This window comes from Sminthopsis crassicaudata, chromosome 2 (assembly GCF_048593235.1).
Source record: "Sminthopsis crassicaudata isolate SCR6 chromosome 2, ASM4859323v1, whole genome shotgun sequence".
Lineage (NCBI taxonomy): Eukaryota > Metazoa > Chordata > Mammalia > Dasyuromorphia > Dasyuridae > Sminthopsis > Sminthopsis crassicaudata.
In genome coordinates this window covers 501918128-501939368 of record NC_133618.1, presented here as the reverse complement: position 1 = coordinate 501939368, position 21241 = coordinate 501918128, and the positions used below count along the sequence as shown (strand labels likewise).

Sequence of the window (21241 nt, the reverse complement as noted above, 5' to 3'; positions counted from 1 at the left end):
GATGGGGGAGAGGCCCGAGGCAGTCAGGATTATTTGCTCAGGATCACATAGCTAGTAAGTGTCTGAGGCTGGGTTTGAGTTTGGATCCTCCTAACTCTGGACCCAAGTCTCTATCCAGTGTGCTACCTTACCGCCCCCCCCCATACACATAGCTTTTGACAATTTAATAATAACAATAATATTTGTATTAGTGTTTTAAGGTTTACAAAGTGCTTTACTAATATTATCTCATTTTATCTCCACAACCACATTTGGGATTATGATCTCCATTTTAAAGAAAACTGAGTCAAGAAGAAATTAAATAATTTGCTTAGGGTCACATAGCTGATAAATGGAGGATTTGAACTCAGGTCTTCCTGACTCACACCTAGCATCATACCATCTAGCTGCCCACAGTAGTTTACAAAGAGATTTCATTACAAAAGCTATATAAAGTAGGCAGTACAACTGATTCTCGGAGCAATAAAGGACCCTGCCCATGGTTCCCCACCAATGCAGATCAACATCTGCTCCTGCAATTTCTAGTTCCAGAGACTTGACTCAGGACAAAGTAAATTGGAGGTAGGGCAGTGGTGGCCACCGGGCTTCAGGAAAGGCTGCCTACGTTAGAAGGCTTGATCATCAGAGCTGAACTTTGAAGGGAGCCAAGATGCCAGACACTGAACTGCTGCTCAAAATGTCCAGCAGAGAGCAGCCTTTCCCCACATTTGGAAGCTCTCAGCTCCGACTTCAGAGTGCTTCATGAAAATCTCAAAAGGATGTAACGGTCAAGAGGGAGGGAGTGGGATTCAGATGAGAGTCCCAGTGGAGAGTTGACTCTTGCCTGGAGGGAAACAGTTCTTGGTTGGTTGAGGTTAGACCGAGGGTCATGAAGACAGAGGCTTGGGGAAGAGTGGGGTAGGAAGAGAGAGGATGGCAGGCAAATATTGAAACTAAGGGATGGCTCACAGAGAGAGGGACGGCTTCAAAGTAGGACTCAGAACATTGAGTAACTCATGGAGCTGAACCTCACATCTCTCCCCACCTGATTAACTTGAGGAAGCTCAGTAACCCATAGGGAATCTCACAGCTGCAGCTTGAAATCTATGACAATCTTTTATTATTATTATTAAATATATTTATTAGTTTTCAACATTTACTTTTATATTTTAATTTCTATTTTTTCCTCCCCCAAGATGGCAATTAATCTGATATAGGTTATAAATGTACAATCATACTAACCATATTTTCACATTAGTATGACAATTCTAAGCTGACAATCTAAAACTACGATTCTCTGTCAGGTACCTACCCCCCCACCCCCAAGGCAGATTATTCTTTTTTTTTTTTTTTTCCCTGAGGCTGGGGTTAAGGGACTTGCCCAGGGTCACACAGCTAGGTAGTGTTAAGTGTCTGAGACCAGATTTGAACTGGGGTCCTCCTGAATTCAGGGCTGGTGCTCTATCCACTGCGCCACCTAGCTGCCCCAAGGCAAATTATTCATTCTATCATTTTTCAAATGAAAAAACTGGGGTGGAGGGCAGTTAAATGCTCACACATTTACTCACCTAGGCAGTGAGCATCAGAGACAGGATTTGAACCCACATCCCTTGACACCAAATACAACACCCTTTTTTTGTACCAGCCTAATTATTTCTCATTTTCCTAAGTTAGAGGAGCTGGTTTCAAATCCTGTTTCTGATGCCTATGGAACTCTGGGTTAGTCAATTAACCTCACTTCACTCAAATTTTCTCATTTGAAAATTAAGAGAGTTGAACAAGATGGCCTCTTACACCCTTTCTAGATACAGGTTTGTGATCCAACAATCTTTTGCCTTAGCATTTTTAAAAATTAAGATCAGTATGTCCATCCAGCATCCAGAGGCAGGGAAATGTGTAAGTTAAACATCTAGGGAATAGGTTGGGAGTTTCTGCACCCAGGCAGCTAGGGAAAGCACCCCAAACTTAGAGTCAGGCTTGAGTACAACTTACTTAGACTCAGTTTTCTCATTTGTAAACTGGGAATGATCATGCTGATACAATATAGCTTGCACAAGAAAATGGGATTTACACACATGTATTGTATCTAGGTTATACTGTAACATATGTAATATGTGTGGGATTGCCTGTCATCTAGGGAAGGGAGTAGAGGGAAGAAGGGGAAAATTTGGAAAAATGAATACAAGGGATAATGTTATAAAAAAATTACTCATGCATATGTATTGTCAAAATTTTTTTTTATAATTTTATAATTATAAAATTAATTTAAAAATATATAGCTTGCAAAGCTATGGTAAGGAAAATATTTTGTACACTTTAATGATTTTTTTCTACACAGGAATTATCATTACTAGATAATTACCATTATCTAGTAGACATGAGCACATAAATCTGAATATGGGCATACCACTATATTTACACAATCAATTTCCCCATCTCAGGACTAGCAGAGCCTAGAAAGACATGGAAAACTGGGGGAAATCTGTCACATATGGAAGGGAACCTCTTACCCTGGCGGAAGTCAGAGATGATATAGCGAATACCATAATGGGGGGAAGCTGCACACACCATGGAGTGGCCGTAACAGAAGCAGCTGGTGCAACCAGAAGGATTATGGGGCTGCAGGTTAAATGTCCCAGGTTGGCATCTAAACACAGGCAGGATACAACAAGCAGGTAATGATTAACTGGATGTGGGAGGGAAGAGAAAAACTGTCCAGCAGCTGCTAGTTTCACCCCTTCTCATTTCATCTCTTCTATTTCCCTAGAACCATCAACCAATCAATAAGCATTATCAAAACACTTACTATGTGCCGGGCGCATATCATCAACCTAAGGGTTGGTATATAAACATAAAAATGAAACAATTCTTGTCTTTAAGAATCCTGTATTCTAATAGAAGAGACAACATGTATTCATGTAGTACATGCATAGTGTGTGCCCATGTATGCTTGACAAGTGTGTGTGTGTGTGTGTGTGTGTGTGTGTGTGTGTGTGTATAATCTGCAAGTAGGTGGATTAAAAAAATAATTTATTGTATGAATATATGGACATTCTGTTTTTATACACAATTCTCCTTCTCTAATTGTATTGATTTTTCCCCTCCTAAGATGTCCAGTCTGGTCTCAAGTTAGGTTCTTTGGCATACTTTTGTCATGCTGGCCATGCAAATATTTAATTAAATCTCATTTTGCAAACTAATAAAAAAGTATATCCATGAAATATACAAAATATTTATGGGATAGAGGGTCCTAAGAATAGGTTACAAGATGGGGATCAGGGAAAGCTTCATGTAGAAGATGGTATTTCAGCTTAGACTTGAAGGAACTCAGAGATTCTGAGAGGTCCAGGTGAAAAGAAGTATATCTGTGCATGGAGGAGAGCCAGTGCAAAGATATGGAGGCTGGAGATTTAGGATCATGGTTACAGAGCAACTTGTAGGTAAGCATGGCTAGATTGAAGAGGAAGTAAGTTAAGTACAGAAAGGTCGGAAAAGAGTGGGGACAGGGTGTGAAGAGCTCTAAATGCCCAACAGGAGTTTCTAATTGAATCTAGAAGTGAGAGGATCTTGGGCCTCTCTAATTGATTCTAATTGAATCTAGAAGTGAGAGGACATGGGTATTACTGATGGGCTTATATTGATTGCAGCTCCCTCACCTATCACATAAGTAACCTTCCACCTTGTCCTTGCAGGGGCATCTTCCGTTTCTGGAATCACAAGGTCCTAAGCTGCCGGCAGCATTGCAGGCACAGGCTCTGTCAAGAAAGTGGAAAGAGCAAAGCTTCTGTGAGCACCTTTACAGCAGATTTAAACAAATCTTTCCCTCTTGTCTCTGTGAGCATCAGGAGGCAGACTGTTTCAGGATCGGAGTCTTAGATCATAAATGTTTCTTCCCTTGTACTTCCCATTCCCATCTCTTCTATAGAGAAGCATTATTGGCCAGTTGGCCACTCAGTTACAGGTAGAAGCATACAAGATCAGACCCAACAGGATAGGAGGAGTGGAGATGGGCTAGTTAGGGACTGGCTTTTTTGTTGTTCACAACTGAGCATTTTTGGAGATTTAAATAAACTGAAGAATGAAATGAGCAGAATCAGGAAAACAATTTACATGATAATAGCAACACTAAAAAGAAACAACTAGAAAAGTCTTAAGAATTATGATGAATAAAAATAAAAATAAAAAAGAATTCTTATGAATGCAATGACCATCTGTGTTTCCAGAGGATAGATGATGAAACATATTATCTATGACATAGAGGTGATGGATATAATCTGTAGAATGAGATTTTTTTTGGATATGGTTGATGAAGGAATTTGTTTTGTTTTGCTTGACTATCCATATTTATTATAAGGATTTTGTTTTTCTTTTTCTTTTTGTTTAGTGGAATGGGACAGAAAACAGATTTCTGTTTAAAAAAAAATCATTAAAACAACAATCCTGGATGTGCATTCAAGTATAACATCTAATATTTACTATCTCTATGATCTTGGATTAGTAATTTACATTCTCTGAGACTCAATTTCTTTGTAAAATGAGGGGATTAGATTCTGAGGTCCCTTTTATCTCTTAAATCTGTGGGTTGTTTTTTTTTTTTTTTTTGATTGTAGAGCATGTTCCCATGTAAACACAGACCCACATATATCAACAAACACATTTTTGTCTGCTCTATTCACTTTTCCTAGTGTCCTCCCCTTCTTCATCCTAGTCTGTTGAATCCCAATGTTTGCTTTAAAGCTCAATTCATATGTTACCTCTTGTAGGAAACATTTCCTCAACTGCTACAATAACTTATCTATTGCCCATCCTCTCTTAACTTCATAGTATTGTATTCAACTCTCCAGTGCATGTATCACATTATATCATATATTAGAGCTACTTGTGTTTGTCAATTAATCCATCAACAAGTATTTATTAAGTACCTAATGTATATCAGGCACTTTTTGAGGTCCTGGGAATAAAAGGACAAAGAAGGAAACAATTCTTAATCTCAAGGAGCTCATGCTGCTAGTTTCTAAAATGGAGAAGTGCAAGGGCTTTTGTTTTATCAATGTATCTCTTTGCATCTCTCTGGCAACTCTAATTTTTAAAAAATAAAATGGCATTGGGGCAGCTAGTTGATATGGTAGATAGAGCACCAGCCCTGAAGTCAGGAGGATGTGAGTTCAAATTTGGCCTCAGACACAACTAAAATACAGACTTTTACAAACTATCAAATAGACAATTCCTCCCAATTCCTATTATTTGTGGCAACTTTCTACTATGCCAAATTGCAAATGAGGTGTGGACTGCATCAAAGGGGGAAGTTTCCATGTGGGTAAATATAATTCTATGTTCCATACACTAATATTATCTCAAGTCTGAACACCCCCATCTCCCATCCAAATCAACATTATGATGCTCACTGAAAAAATACATAAAAGATCTTAAAATATGCACATTTATTCATACCTATATAGTATGCTTCTCATAGACACATCTCCCCACTAATGTTTATTTACATATATGTATACACATTCATTCATATCATTTGAACCCATTTAGAAACATGCATATACACATAAAGATGATATAAAAAGATGAAGGCATATGCACATAAGTGTATACTTATGTATACCAATTAAAGTACATGGGGCCACTAGGAGGTACATTGGATAGAGTTTTGGGCCCAGAGTCAGGAAAACCTAGTTCAAATCTGACCTCAGGTATTACTAGATGTAACCCTGGTTAAGCTACTTTATCCTATCTGCCTCAGTTTCCTCATCTGTAAAATGAACTGGAGAAAGAAATGGCAAGCCACTCCAGTATCTTTGCCAAAAATCTCCACCAAAACCCAAACGGTATCATGAAGGATAGGACACAGCTGAAAAATGATTGAACAACACAAGTTCCCAAGCCCTTGTCCCTGCTTACCTGCATCCACCTTCACTAAGAGAATGGAACCCTGTCAGGCATCGATCACACTTCCAACCAGTCACACTGGGTTTACACTCACAGGTGCCTGAGTTGTCACACTGTAAGCTAAGAGATCCTGGAACAGAATGAGGAGAGAGCATCATGAAGTCGGGATTGGGGGTGGGGGACAGGACGGCTAGGAGACCAGAGGGATGGGAGGTGGTGGAAAATGTGGAATTTGGAGTTAGGAAATCTGGGTCCAAATCTTGATTCTGCTACTTAGTGCCTACATAGCTTCAGGGAAGTCACTTTATTTTTTGAGCCTCAGTTTCCTTACTTGGGAAAATCCTACAGTTTGACTTGATGCTCTTAAACATTCTTTCTGGCTCTAACTAAGCATCCAACTAGGACACTATAAACATGGCCTGAGCTGAGCTGGAGGAACCTCACACCCCTTAAAACTCAACATATTCTAGACTAATTGGAGCCTCTCAAGCCCTCTTCTCCCAGCTGGGGAGGAGATAGCACAAGTTGCATTATCTCCTCCTTGTCCTCTTACCACCTCACTCCAACTGTTTCTACGTACCAGCTGGGTGGCAATCACAGGGCTGGCACGGCTGCTGCTGATCCCAGCGATAGAAGTTCTCTTGGCAATGCTCACAGTGGGGTCCAGCAGTGTGGTCCCGACAGTTCCGGCAGTGACCCCCATGACCAGTGCTCCGATACAGCTCCCAATCATAAAAACATTCTTCAGAGAGGCCACTGCAATTGCAGGCTGTGGACAAACAACAATATTATTCATCTCTCTCTGTCTGTCTCTGTTTCTCTCTGTCTCTGTGTAACATGATATATAATATAGGGATATTATATAAAATATTCAATAGTATAATATAATCAAATATAACATATTTAATTTGATAATATATAATATGATTATAAGCTATATAATAATACTATTACATTATTGCTATCTAAAATATAATAATATTATATTTTGTTGTTGTTCATTCACTCATGTTTGAGTCTCCATGATCAGGCCTCTCAACAATCTCATCAGGCAAGTATTATTAATATTATTCCATTTCACAGATGAGGAAACTGAGGCTTAGAGTTTATTTTAAAAAATCTTTTCCTAAAAAATTTCATTGATATATTTTTACATTGATATATATTGATACATTGGTATATTTTTACATTGATATATTTTTGTTTTTACATAATATTCATTCCCAAATATTACCAAATAGTTTAAATGACTTTACCAACCTCTTTCCAAAATATTTTATTTTGGGTTTGCATTACCTTTATTCTCATTGTCCATTGACCATTGTCCATATTGGCCATAATAAATGTTGAAGGCAAGACTTGAGTCCAGGACTTCCTCTCAATAAGGGCAGCACTCTTTCCTATGGCGTGCTGTCTCTTGAGAAGATTGTTTAAGAATTTGAAAGGGGATAGATATTAGATGGGGGGATAGGGGGAAGGAAGCCAGGCCTCCTGTAGGGAGAGCCTGAGACTTTTCATGGGGAGGAGCAGCACGATATGATAGAAAGATGAACTGGACATCAAGATACCTGGACTCTAGTACCCACCCTGCTCTAGGTGATCTTGGCCTCTCCAGGATTATTTCCTTATCTGTTAAATGTAGCAACAGAACCAGATGGTCTCTAAGGTCCCCAACAGTGTTAAAATGTCTGTATCTATCATTTCATTCTCTCCCTAATGCCTTGTGGGCTCTATCTCACTTAGACTTAGTTACTCCAAGTTGTGTATCTATTCCCATTTCATACATAGGAATACCAAGGCACAGAGCAGTGATTAATTCAAATTATTATACACTTTTTAACGGCAGAAATCTGATATTAATCATCTTCCTATCACCTATGGTGCTTCGAACATGATAAGTGCCCAATAACTATTTATGGAATAAATGAATCATTGTGTGGTCCTGGAATCAGCATTTGAAGACCCCACTGTGTATACAGCTTTAAGCAAGTCACATAATCTCTCTAAGTGTTAGTTTTCTCATCTGTAAAATGGTAGGCAAAAGGCTATTAGACTGATCTCGGCACAAGTCCATTATGATTCTAACATTCTATGGTCCTAGGAGTAAAATCCTTTGCAGAGATGCCATAAAACAAACCTGGGCATTTCTGTATGGTTCTTTCCTATTTTCTTAACCTACAAAATTTCTTTACTTTGTAGTAAACAATTATTGAACTAGGTAACCAATTGATTGGCTGTGTTTTTGCTCACAAGGTATTTTATATTCTTGACTTCTAGAAAGCGGCCAGGGAACAGAGGATCCCCTGCACATTAGGGGGATATTTGGGGGAGCTATTATATCTACATCCGACAAGGTAGGGTGGAACAGATAAAGAAGGAATTTGGTCAAAATACCTAGAAAAATCTGAGGAGAGAATTCTACTACCTGGAGAATGGGGGAAGGAGGCAGAATTCATGAGTGGGAGAGGATGGGGTGGGGAGGAGGGGAGACATTTGAGTGACTCAAAAGGAAAGAAGGATTTTTCAGTCAAGACAAGGAGCACATTCCAGGCATGTCAGGCAGCCTAAACAAATGTACAGGGCTGGGAGACGGTGTGCAGAGCTCTGGGAGCAGATTAGTTAGTAGGCCAGTTTGGCTGGATATTAAAATGTATGAAGAGGTGTATGATTCCATATATTTAAAATAAATAAAATAACTTTAGAAAGGCAGGTTGACGCCATTGTGACTTACTCTTGAGATTTTATGTCATTTTGTCTTGCTAGCAGGGAACCCAAGGACCAGGAGGAGGATGGTTGGGCTTCAAAATTCTGATCATGTTTCAGGTTTGCCTCCTCCTTTTCTTTCTTCTTTGATAATAATAATAATAACTCACGTTTATATGGAAGTTTAAGGTTTGCAGAACAATTTACATACATTATCCCTTTTGATCCTCCTAACAACCCTGTGAAGTAGGTGCTATTATTACGACTATTTTTACAGATCACTTAACCTAGAAGTTAAGTGGCTTGCCCCCAGTCACATAGGGAGTAAGTATCTGAGGCTAGGTTTGACCTTTGCACTAGTCAGACGACAATATTTCAATCTTTTATTCCTCTCTGGACCTGCTCTCTAGACACCCCCTCCCTCCAATTCATTGTAGCCTTCTCATCCTGTAATATACTTTTGACAGTCAGGCTCCAGGAGTCTTCTCAGGCTGGAAGATCCCTCCACCCTGCAGCTCCTTTCTCTGATTGGTCAAATCTTCTCTTCCATTTAAAGGAAAGACCCTAGGCAGTCATGTTCATTCCTCTCCGGGCTCCATTTCTGATTTTTCATATTTCCTTCTCCACCATGCCCCCTTTATGGGACCTTCTTTTTCTTCCTCCTACCTTTCAGCTTTTTATGTGTTATCTTCCTCTATTGGAATAAAAGCCCCTTGGAAGTGGGGGCTATTTTGTATATCCAGTGCAAGGTATACTGCCAGGCACCAAGTAAGTACTTAAATACTCATTAGTGATTTGATTTCAATGGCTCTATCAATTCCTTAGTAAGCTTACTGTCTGCTGTGGTATAGATCCTATCCCATCCAGCCCTGTGCTATTTAACTTTTGTCCATGTCTTCCCATGCATCCTTCTGAGGAGATCATTCTGTGTTCTTGTTGCATGATCAGCCCGTCTCCTTTCCCAATGACATCTTCTGAATGTGATCTTTTATGATACTTCTGATCAAGCACCATTGGGTAACGATTGATACCCTATTTGATGGTAACTGTCTTCTGGGTCATCTGAAGTTTTGTTTCTTTAGAGATTGTGGTCCATGAAGGATTCCATGATATCTTGTCTGGAATCAGTTCAGCAAACACTCATGAAATGTCTACTATACAACAGGTATCATGCTTGACAATGGAGTTATAAACAATCGACTCTGACACTTCCTCTATTACTTTGGACAAATCACTTTATCTCACTTTTTCTCACTTATAAAATGAAATGATTGGATTGGATGTATTCTGAAATTCTTTCTAGGTTTAGATCTGTGGTCTTTGGAGCACAGTGCCTACCTTCAGAGAGTTGACATTCTACTGGATTGAGGAAGAATTGGGTATAGACAATAGGAAGGTACTATGGGGGGAGGACATAGTCAAGCCTTTGCATTAGGAAGATGATTTTGGCAACTGTGGAAAAGGTATACTTGAGACACAAGCAAATGGAAACAAGGAAACTAGTTAGGAGGCGATTCCAGTAGTCCGAATGAGAGGTCGTGAAGCCCTAGGTGAGGGCTGGACATGAGATGTGTGGGGCCACAAAATCAACAGGACTTGCGAAGATGGTCATCGGAGGAGCTTGTCCACCTGGCAATGACCCAGTTGTAGCACAAGATTCAGAGAAGAACTATACAGGAGAAAGGTGGAAACACTCCCTTAAAGAGGCCCCACAACTGAGCCAGCAGGAGCGCATTAGGGCAAGGCCTGGATTCTGCAGGGGTGTATCAGTAAAGCTCACCCTTTCCTGGGGAACACAGTGTTCTCCATCCTTCTCCCAGAACCAGAGTCCGTTGCAGGCCAAGTCCGCAGAGACAGTCTGGCTCGGGAGTCCTAAGGAGCTTTTCAGCTCAGCATCCACAGCCCAACAACAGCTGGCAATGAGCAGGATAGACTTAAATACAAACTGATGGTTGTCTGGCTAGAGGAAAAGGGCAGAGCCCAAAGAGGGAGGTGGGAGGATGGTGGGAGGATGGTGGCAGCGGGGATTGCACGCTATGCTTAGGGCAGGCAGGGGATGATGTGGCTGCTGATTGGCCAGTCCTTTTCCCCTGCCGGCCCAGGCTCTCCGGGAGAGTGAGCCATCCTTGCTTCCTTTGTGTTTCTGAGGTTACACTGGGAAAACCACAGCAGGCCCAGACTCAGAAATGAGGGGGTAACGGGTGGACATCAAAGCGTGGCCACAGGCCTATTGGGAAAGATTGAGTGGGGAGGCTTAATCCTTCTGCCCAGCAAAGCCCGCGTTTAATTACCAGCTGGGACTTGAATGGTTAAATCCACATAAGGAACTACAAAGCCTCTCCCTAACTTCTGTCTTGCCTCCTTCCCCCCAATGAAGCCAATCACTGACACATTTCACAGACTTGGAGGCCAGCTAGGACAAACTAGGACTTGGCCAAGCATCACTTCTGGGGCATGACAGCCTAGTAAGGTCATCCAGCCTTAGATTGGAAACTTAAAATGGAAGAGGTCGCCACCTCAAAAGGCAGCTTCTTTGTTGGATCAGTCCTGATTTTTAGGGCTGAATCTGGCTTCTGGCAGCTTCTTCCCATTGCTCTAAATTTCCCCCTCTGAGGCCAAACAGAACAAGCCCATCCTTTTTCTGCCCTTCAAATGCTTGAAAATGGCAATTGTCTCTCTCCTAAGTTTTCTCTTCAAGAGGAGAAATATTCCAAGTCCTTTCATTTGATCCTCATGGGGGATGATCTCTAAATCTTTCAACATCTTTATAACTCCATTTTGGATGCTTTCTGGCTTATTAATGCTTTTTTCTTTTTAAAAATGATTTTAGTCAATTATCTTTTATTTTACCCTGCCCCCATCCTGAAGAGAACTAGCTCTTTTAACAATGAATAAAAAAGGGGAACAAAATACAATTTAGCAAAACTAACAATAGATTTTAAAAATCTGACATTATATGCAGAATTCCACACTCATAGTTCAGCAAAACTAACCAATTTATATTAAAAAAATCTCCAACATTATAAGTAGAGTTCCACACCCATAGGCTACAGGGAAGGGTGAAAGGGCTTCATCTTCTTTGGGAGCAAGATTATCATTATAGTTTTTCTGCATTCATTTTTGGTTGTTTTGTTGTTCTTTTCATTTAAATTGTTGTAGTCATTGTACATATTGGTTTTTGCTGAGGCAATCCAAATTCAGTGACTTGCCCAGGGTCACACAGCTAGGAAATATTGTGTCTGAGACCAGATTTGAACTCAGGTCCTCTTGACTTCAGGACCAGTGCTCTATCCACTGAGCCATCTAGCTGCCCCACATATTGTTTTCCTGGTTCTCTTCATTGTGCTGCTGTTCAGTCATGTCTTCCTCTTTGGGATCCCCCGTTTGAAGTTTTCTTGGCGAAGATACTGCCATTTCTTTCTTCAGCTCATTTTACAGATGGGGAAACTGAAGCAAACAGTGACTTGCTCAGAGTCACACAGCTGGTAAAGGTCTGAGGCCAGATTTGAAATTGGGAAGATGGGTCTTTCTGACTCCAGGGCCAGCATGGTGCCTCCAGTCATTCTTTGTTATACTTTGTATCTATTTATGTCTGTATGTGTGTGTGCACGTGTATAATATGTGTGATATAATATACATATATACACACAAATATGTGTGTATATATGTCTGTATGTATATGTGCATGCTATCTATATATCTATATTGTCATAGTTTTTCTATCATCCCTTCTTACAGCACGGTAATATCTCATCACTATTAATGTAGCACAGCTTGTTAAATAATTGTCCAACTGATGGGTATCTGTGTTCTCTCTAAAATGTCTTTCCCAGGCCAGTCAGTCAATAAATAAATGCCTACCAAGCAACAGACACTGCCAGGCACTGGAGAGACAAAAAGAATATAAGGACAGTTCCTGCTCTCAAGAGCTTACAATCTAATGGGGAAGACAACAAGCCAACAAATATATTCAGGATAAATAGGAAATAAGAGAAAGAAGGCCTGGAATTAAGAGTGGTTGTGAAAGACTTCCTGTAGAAGATGGGATTTGGGGGGACTTGAAGGAAGCTAAGAAGCCAGGATACATGGATGAGAGAGAGCATTCCAGGCATGCGGGACAGTCAAAGAAAATGCCAGGAGACAAGAGATAGTCTTGTTTGTGTGGAGCAGCAAGAGAGTCAATGTGATTGGAGTGGAGAGTATATGTGGGGGAAAGAAAAAGTACAGTGTAAGAAGACTGGAAAGGGGGCAGGAGCTCGATTATGAAGGGCTTTGAAGGCCAAACACAGGAATTTTATTTGATGCTGGAAACACTAAGAAGCCACTGATTTTATTGAGTAGGAGGAGATGGCTTGGTTGGACCTGTGCTTTAGGAATATCATCATCCTGAATGGGGGATGGCCTGGAGTGGGAGAGAGACTTGAGGTAGATAGACCCATCATCCAGCTACCTCAAGTGTGAGGTGAGGAGGGACTGCGTCAGGGTAGTAGCAATATCAGAAGAGAGGAGAGGCAATATTCTAAAGATGTTACAAAGTGAAATCAATGGGTTTTGGTGACAGATTGGCTTTGGGGGTAGGTGAGAAATAGTGAGCAATCAATTAGCATGATACAATAGAAAGAAATGTTGGATTTTGGGTTGGAGGAATTAGGTTTGAACTCTGTTTCTACTATTTCCTTTCTTTCTTTTTTTGTTTGACAAGGCAATTGGGGTAAAGTGATTTGCCCTGGATCACACAGCTAATAATTGTCCAAGGTCAGATTTAAATTCAGGTCATCCTGACATCAGTGCCAGTGCTCTATCTACTGCAATATCTAGTGTTCCTCTGTCTCTACTATTAACTACCTTTGTGATTTTAGGCAATTTGTTTGACTTCTCTGGACCTCAGTTTCCTTATAAATAAAATAAATGAGTTGAACGCAATGACTTTTGAGGTCCTTTCCAGCTCTAAAATTACAATCTTCTGATTTCTAAAAGTTCTTTTATGAGAGATCCATGATATTAAGGCCTTCCTAAGAGCCAGCTGCCAGGGAAGACATTGGCATTTTCCCCCCAATTGGAGCTTTGTTGAGAACTCAGATAACATGCTAATTTTCCTAAGTCTATTTGTGCCTTCATGCCATCTTCCAACATGTGTAGCAGCAGAAATAGACACTTGTCAGCTCATCATCTTCCTCCCCCTCCCACAGCTTCAAGGCTGATTCCTCCCTAAGATACCTACGCAGACACTCATTAGCAGCCTCCGCTGTGCCCCGAGCCCAGGGCCGGTCTTGGTAGAAGGGGAGGCATTTCTCACAGTCAGTTCCTGTAGTGTTGTGTTGGCAGCTGCAGACTAGCTGGCCTCCTTCATCAAGCACACATTCACTAGCGTGCCCGTTACACTTGCACCTGGAGGGAAAAAACAAGGAGGTGAGACGGGGCACCTGTAGTAGAGGCAGCATCATGTAGTGGATATAATAGTTTGAAGACCTAAGTTTTCAGTTGTGTGATTGGGAGAAACATTTATCCTTTCTGGGTCATGATTGTCATATGTAAAATCAGAAGTATGCTCTTTCTGGCTGAGATGGTAATGCAAATAAGGAAAAGATAATGATAAATGTTGGAGGGGGATACAGGAAAACTGGGACATTAATACATTGTTGATGGAGTTGTAAAATGATCCAACTGTTCTAGAGAGCAATTTGGAACTATGCCCAAAGAGCTGTAAAACTGCATATCCTTTAATTCAGCAGTCTCACTACTGGGCCTGTACTCCAACAAGATCATAAAAATGGAAAAAGGACCCACATGTGCAAATATGTTTACAGCAGTTCTTTTTGTAGTGGCAAGGAACTGGAAACTGAGTGGATGCCCATCTGCTGGGGAATGGCTGACAAAGTTATGGTTTATGAATGAATGGTATATTATTGTTCTATAAGAAATGAAGAGCAGGCTGACTTCAGAAAAACCTGGAAAAACTTGGATGAATTGATGCTGAGTGAAGTGAACAGAACCAAAAAAACATTGTGCATTACTAATAGCTAGATTGTGTGATGATCAACTGTGATGGATGTGGTTCTTTCCAATAATGAGATGATCTAAGGCAATTCCAAAAGACTTGGAATAGAAAATGCCAATCACATCCAGAGAAAGGACTAAGGAGACTGAATGTGTATTGAAGCATAGTATTTCACTTTCTGTTTGTTTGTCTGTTTGTTTTTCTTTCTCCCCTTGATCTATTTTTCTTGTACAACATGACAAATACAGCAATATGTTTAGAAGAATTGTACCTGTTTAACTTATAACATATTGCTTGCTGAATTGGGAGGGAGGAGAGAGGGAGAAAAATTTGGAACACAAGGTTTTGCAAAGGTTAATGTGAAAAGTATCTTTACATACATGTTTTTGGAAAAATAAAATACTATTAAAAAATCAGAAGTATGGCCTTGATCTCTATGATCCTTTCCAGCTCCAAATCTATGACCCTAGGAGTAACTGCTAACAAAAGCAACCATAGAATCATAGATTCTAGACTGTCTTGGGCAATTCTCTCATTTTACAGATAAGGAAACTGAGGTTCCAGAGCCTTGTGGACATAATAGCAAAAATAAGACTCAAAGTCTTCTCTCTCCAAAGCTGGGTCTATGCCTATGGTTCTAAACACTTTGTGCCAGAGACAAGAATCTGGATTCTATTCCTATTGTTTATCTGGCTGCTGAATTCCTCCCAAACTTGGCAGCTACCCTGAGTAAAGTGTACTTCTTTCTAGATGGAAGTAAAAATGTAGGGGATAATTAAACAGGGTTAAAGATAGCAGCTGTAGCAGATACTCCACCCCTACTCTCAATAAGGAGGCCCTTGCCCTTTGAAATGAGCTCCACCCACTCTTACTACCATCACACTGTCCCTGGGTGCTTGGATTGTGTCTTTTCTTCAGGTCCCTCAGTACCTATCTGTCCTCTTCTTTCCTCCCATAGGACTGACAATCCCTCATCCTCATTTTGTGCTCAATAAATACTCAATAAGTTCAACTGAATATAAAGTCATTTTCATTTAAATGGAATTGGGAGTTAGGGAGCCATTATTCTATGGGTTAGTTCTTTAAATTTGGAGAGGACATATCTTAAGATTGTTGTGGTTTATCCTGTGTTCAGGAAGAGGACCCCGACATCAGGGAGGTGACACCATGGGAGGCAAATGAACTGGATTAAAGTGAGGGAGGACTGTGAAGAATCACCAGCCTCCCTTTCTCCTCCAGGGCCTTCTGAGTCCAGTGGTCAGAGATAGATCACGACGACTGGAGATGGCCCTGAATGAAGTGGGAGACCTTGGCCTTTTTAAGTTTTAACAGGTCTCACTTTGACTGAGGGAACTACCCATTACCTAAGGCTAGGTAAGAAATGAAGCCTCTTTAATCTGTTTTTAAAAAAGAAAGAAAGAAAGAAAAGAAAAATATAAATCATGGAGGGGAAAATCCGTGGGTTATCTGGCCAAACAGAAACATTTGCTATTTACATTCACTCAGAGACCGTGAAGACCCAAACAGGAACCAAGTGGGGCTTGGCCTGGGACCTATTGTTGGCCAATCAGTGAGAACTAGAGTGATTTGGGCTTAAGGCATGGCCTTAGCCCAGAAACCCCAAGAAACATTTTGAGGTTTGGGAGATCAAGGTTTACATTTCTTTAGGAAGAACACCCACAGATATAGGATACCCTACATGGACAGGGGAAAGGGAAGGGAAAGAAGAAATAAAATTTAAAAAGAGCTGTGCTGCTCATTAAGGCAACAGCAAGAGGATGGAGGGGCAGTTCCTGGAATAGACCCAAGACATCAGACCTCTCAATAGGCTGCTTTGATCTCCATATACCAGCATGGCTTAGTCAAAGGACAACTTTGACTACTTCATGGTTGGGCGTCAGGCTGGTCCTGGGGACAGGGATGGACTCCCCGCAGAGAGCCAGAGGGTGCCTTCTTGCAGGACCACCTGTCCGGCATCACTCTCTAAAACCAGCTGCTGGTTTGAGGGTGGTCTGGACTGATGTAAATTGAATCCAGATGTTCTCTGCCTCAAACCCCCCCTAAAGTGAAGGGCGGTGAGGAGGAGGAGCAATTGGAGACCTCTGCTCTCCCTATCCCACCAGGCTGCTCTCCCTCTCCCTGGAGGCTTCAAAGTGAAGATCCAGTGGGGATGAGGCAGGAGCCAGAGAAATGCAGCTGCTCTCGCCCACCCCACTTCCAGTGCTCCTCTGGGAGCCTTTCTCACCTTCCTTCATATATCCTGGGGGTGGAGAATGGTTGGGGGAGAAGAAATGTCCTACCCTGTATTGCTCTCTAATGGTTTGAAGTAGGCTCCTTTTTTGGGTCTTCCACCAGTGAAAACCACTCAAAGAAAGAAAAAAAAAAGTCTCCTTTTCTGTCCTGCTTTTGTGTGCGATCCGTACCATACCTCGCATAGTGCCAGGTACATGGAGTTTGTGGATTGGCTAGGGCACTAGAATAGCTCTGGGTTCTGAACTGAGATGATCTTGTTCAAGGGAACAATAGGAGGCACAGGAGTGACTGGCACTATCACCCCTGGGCTATAGTCCGCCTTCCTTCTTCAGCCTTCCCTTCTCCTGCCTGTGTTCCTCCAGCTGCATTGTCGTTAGCTGGGTGCTAGTTGTTCAGAAGGTGAAAGACCTGCCCCTACCTCAAAACAATTGTTCCCTCTTTCTCTCCCTGGATGAGGAGGTGTCATCACAGGTGGTTGGAACAGGAAAGGCCTTCATGTTATGGAATATTACAGTTGGAAGGGAGAGTGAGACTCAGAGAGGAGGAAAAGTTCTTGCCCAAAGACACACAGAGTTAGTGGCAAAACCAAGACCAAAATCTATTTCTCCAGATTCCTCATCCTGGGCTCTTCCCTGGGCTCCATGTTATATTATCTTCTAGAATAATTCTGGGTCATGCAGAGAAGTTTTTCCATTCATTTTCAGTTGTATGGGGGCAGGGGTGAGAAGTGTTCTTTCAGCAGCTTCCAAGCCCAAGCTAGGGAGGTTGCAAATCTAGGCAAAGTGGAAACAGATTGAGTTTCACAAGAGCCCCATTGGAAATAGAGCTGGGGCTACTAATTGGCAGGATCAGCTTTTTGCCAGTGGCAGGTCTGGCTGAGGCCTAGGAGAACCCAGACTGGAAATCAAAAGTGATTTAAGGCAAGTCACCCAATTGCAGCCTTCGGGTCCGTAAGGATGCTGTTTCTTTTCTGGGCCTCTTTATCATTCCAGACCATCTCCATTTAACTCTGGTCTATGGATTATGATGTTGGAGAGCCTGGAATCCAGTCTTGGTTCTGCCACTGATTTGCTATGTGACAAAAGGCATATTGCTTTCCCTTTGAGACTCAACGTACTCATGTGCAATGTGTGTGAGTGTACGTGTACGTACGACTAAATGTCTAAGGTCCCTCCTCTAATGTTCCGTATTCTATGTTCTTTTCAGCTCTGATAACCTCTATTTTAAAGCCCCTTTCAGCTTAGATGTCCTGTATACTTATTTGCCTTCCGGATCTGCCATTCTGTGATTTAAGTCCTTTTCTAGTGTGGACTTTCTCTATCTTCAGTTCTTCCAGCTGTCACAGTCTATGTCTTAAGGCTCTTTCCACCTTGGACAATCTATGATCTCAGCTTCCTTTCAGCTTTGACATTCTCTATCGCAAGGCTTTTCCTAGCTCAGACAGTTTTCCTGTTCTAACATCTGCTTCTATAATTCTTATTCTGCCCACTTGTGTAAAAGTTGGCATTCGGAGTCAAATACGGAGTAGGGAGGAGAGATGAGGGAAGTCTGACTCAGTTCCAGAATTGTTGTTTTCCCTTCTTCTCTGTTCTCAGGGGAGGACTGTGCAGGAAGGAGGAGGGAACTGATGGAAGGGGGATCGATTGCCTGATCCTACTGGGCTACCGAGTTGGGGCAGACTTGGTAGTCTGGATGGGTCAGTAAGTCCTCATTACATTCTACCTTTCTGTTCTGTCCTGAAATCCTTCCTAACAGGATGTTCAAAAACCATTGTTTAATTTTCTTTAATGAGACTCTGCTTCTCTTTCTCTCCACAACCACTCCCTCCCACCAGTCTCCTTCCATTCTGCCCCTCAGCTGCCTTGACTTCCTCCCCAGTCAATCAATAGCAGTCAGTTGTGCTTAGTGGACAAGACTCCCTCACTTGGAGAAGTGCTGAGCATGCAGAAAGGGAAGAGGAAGGAGATGAAGGGAATGGGCCAAAGGGACTTGCTGAGAAGATCAAATCAATGAGATCAGAACAGACTGTTTCCCCTCATTATTTTTCCCAGCCTGCTAAGTGGTACTCTTTCATTTAGTGCCCTAGAATGTTACTGTTGATAAGGATTTTAGACATCATCTTGTCCATCCTTTTATAAAGGAGGAAACTGAGTCTTAGAAAAAGTGACGTGGCCAATGTCATATTGCTAGACCTGGTAGAACTGGAATTTGAGACCTGGATTTTTTTCTCTTGGTCTAAAAAAAAAAAATAACTGATGATAACAATGAGAAAGATGACTTGGTTTCTATCATTCTTTTGTCAGGATGTCAAAATGTATGTATGAGTATACAAAGGCAATAGCATGGTTGATAAGATCCTTTCCAATATTGTGATTTTAAATAATAATAATAACTCATTTTTATTTTAAGGTCTATTTAAGATTTATAAAATACTTTTCTTCCTGCAGTTTGGTGACAAAAACATAGGGAAACTATCTCTACTTTTCAGATGAACAAACTGAAGTCAGAGTTGATAAGTGATTAATAGTAGAGTAGAAACTCTTTTAAAAGAGTGTCAATCAAAAATTACTCATGCATATGTACTGTCAAAAAAATTTTTTTTTATAATTTTATAATTATAAAATTAATTTAAAAAAAGAAAAAAAAGAGTGTCAATTACAGGGCATTTACCATCAGAGACATTATGGGATAGTGGATATAAAGTCAACTTTGATGTAGGGAGATCCTGTCCTGCCTCCGACACATGCTACTTTTTAAATTATGGAAAGCAGCCCAGGTAACTCTTTTTTTTTTTTTTTTTTTTTTAGTCTTTTTTTTTTAGGCTGGGGTTAAGTGACTTGCCCAGGGTCACACAGCTAGGAAGTGTTAAGTGTCTGAGGTCAGATTCGAACTCGGGTCCTCCTGAATTCAAGGCTGGTGCTCTATCCACTGCGCCAGCTAGCTGCCACCTAGCTGCCCCCTCGAGGTAACTCTCAAAGACGGTTACACATGAAGTACTAAACTGCAGAAAGAGTTTCCACACTGGGAGTTCCCTCCTCTGATGAAATACCAGGGCTGGATCAAAATACCTTTATTTAATGATCATTGAGAAAGGCATGCAATTTGTTTCTTCTTGGTGGAATCTTGAGTCAACCCTCAAGCCAGTTCAGTCTGACCTTTATTACCATGTTAGTCATATTGTGAAAGAAGACAGACCCAGTAGAGAAAAAAAAATGGAAAAAATACAGAAAGTAAAAAACAGTATGCTTCGATCTGCATTCAGACTCCACCAGTTCTTTTCCTGGAGGTAGAGAACATTTTTCATCATGAGTCTTTTGGAACTGTCTTGAATCATCATATTGCTGAGAATAGCTGAGAGATTCACATTTAATCATTTCCCAATATTATTGTTACTATGTGCAGTTCTTTTGGTGCTGCTCAATTCACTTTACATCAGTTCATATGAGTCTTTTCATTCTGTCTTTCAAAAACTACAGAGCTCAGGTGTTCTTTATATTCAGCTGTGGCCTGGGACTGCTTCTTACCTTTCACTTTACGTCACTGGAATCTACCCCCACTTACCTGCCCCCCACAGAAAAGTCAGTGATGGCGTAATAGTAGGACTGTAACACCTTAGGGTCCTTAAAGATGTCATCCCCAAATGTGTTGAGCCGGTTCAGGGAGATGAGTAGGTCTGTGCTGGTTACCCATTCCTGTGGGAAGGGGGGAGGGACACACATCAGTGGCTATGTAGGCATGTGCCTCCCCCCCCCCCCAATTCCTTGGTAGTCTTTCCCCCCCCAGGACATTCTACATTCCAGCTGAGGATAGCCACAGAATCCTGTGACTGAGAGGTCATCTCTCTGCTTTTGAACTGTGGACTATCTGTGCAATTTTACCATTTCCATCAGTTTCCTTGAGGCTACTTAACCTGAGATTCATGATAAAATCATTGATTTAGCTTTGGAACAGATGCTTGAGAGTATAGCCCAAATCCTTCATTTTACAAATGAGTAAACTGAGGTCTCATAGAAGTTGGCTTGACCAATGTCACAAAAAAAAGGCAGAACCAAGATTTGAATCTGGATTTTTAAAATCAGATCAATGAACCTATTAGCAAGCATTGATTAAGTGCCTACCACAAGTCAAGCAGTGCTCTAGACACTGGAAATACAAAGACAAAACCAAAACAGTCTCTGTCCTCACGAAACCATTGCTTCTTACCATCACCCAGTCTGGTAGCTGGCTTGCATTCTGTCCTTAGCAATTTCTCTTCCCTGCCAAACAATAATTGTTCACCCTTGTTAGGACCAACAGTCCCTAAACTCAGCAATATCCTTACCCTGTCTATGACTCAAGTGTCTGACTGCACCTTCTTCAATACCTTATCTTGGACCAATGTTCAGCTTAGCAAATTTCCCTAGCCTT

At 41.2% G+C, this 21241-nt stretch overlaps 1 protein-coding gene across 1 annotated transcript in view; it reads right to left on the bottom strand.

The window, feature by feature from the left end:
- The window catches only part of LAMC3 (laminin subunit gamma 3), a 75483-nt gene that overhangs the window by 32690 nt on the left and 21552 nt on the right, over nucleotides 1–21241 (bottom strand). The window contains exons 3-8 of the mRNA XM_074293891.1: nucleotides 20396–20526; nucleotides 13805–13971; nucleotides 6461–6649; nucleotides 5893–6010; nucleotides 3636–3734; nucleotides 2490–2626 (exon numbers count right to left, since the gene is read on the bottom strand). Coding sequence (XP_074149992.1) covers nucleotides 2490–2626; nucleotides 3636–3734; nucleotides 5893–6010; nucleotides 6461–6649; nucleotides 13805–13971; nucleotides 20396–20526 — 841 coding nt within the window. The remainder of the gene's footprint in view (nucleotides 1–2489; nucleotides 2627–3635; nucleotides 3735–5892; nucleotides 6011–6460; nucleotides 6650–13804; nucleotides 13972–20395; nucleotides 20527–21241) is intronic.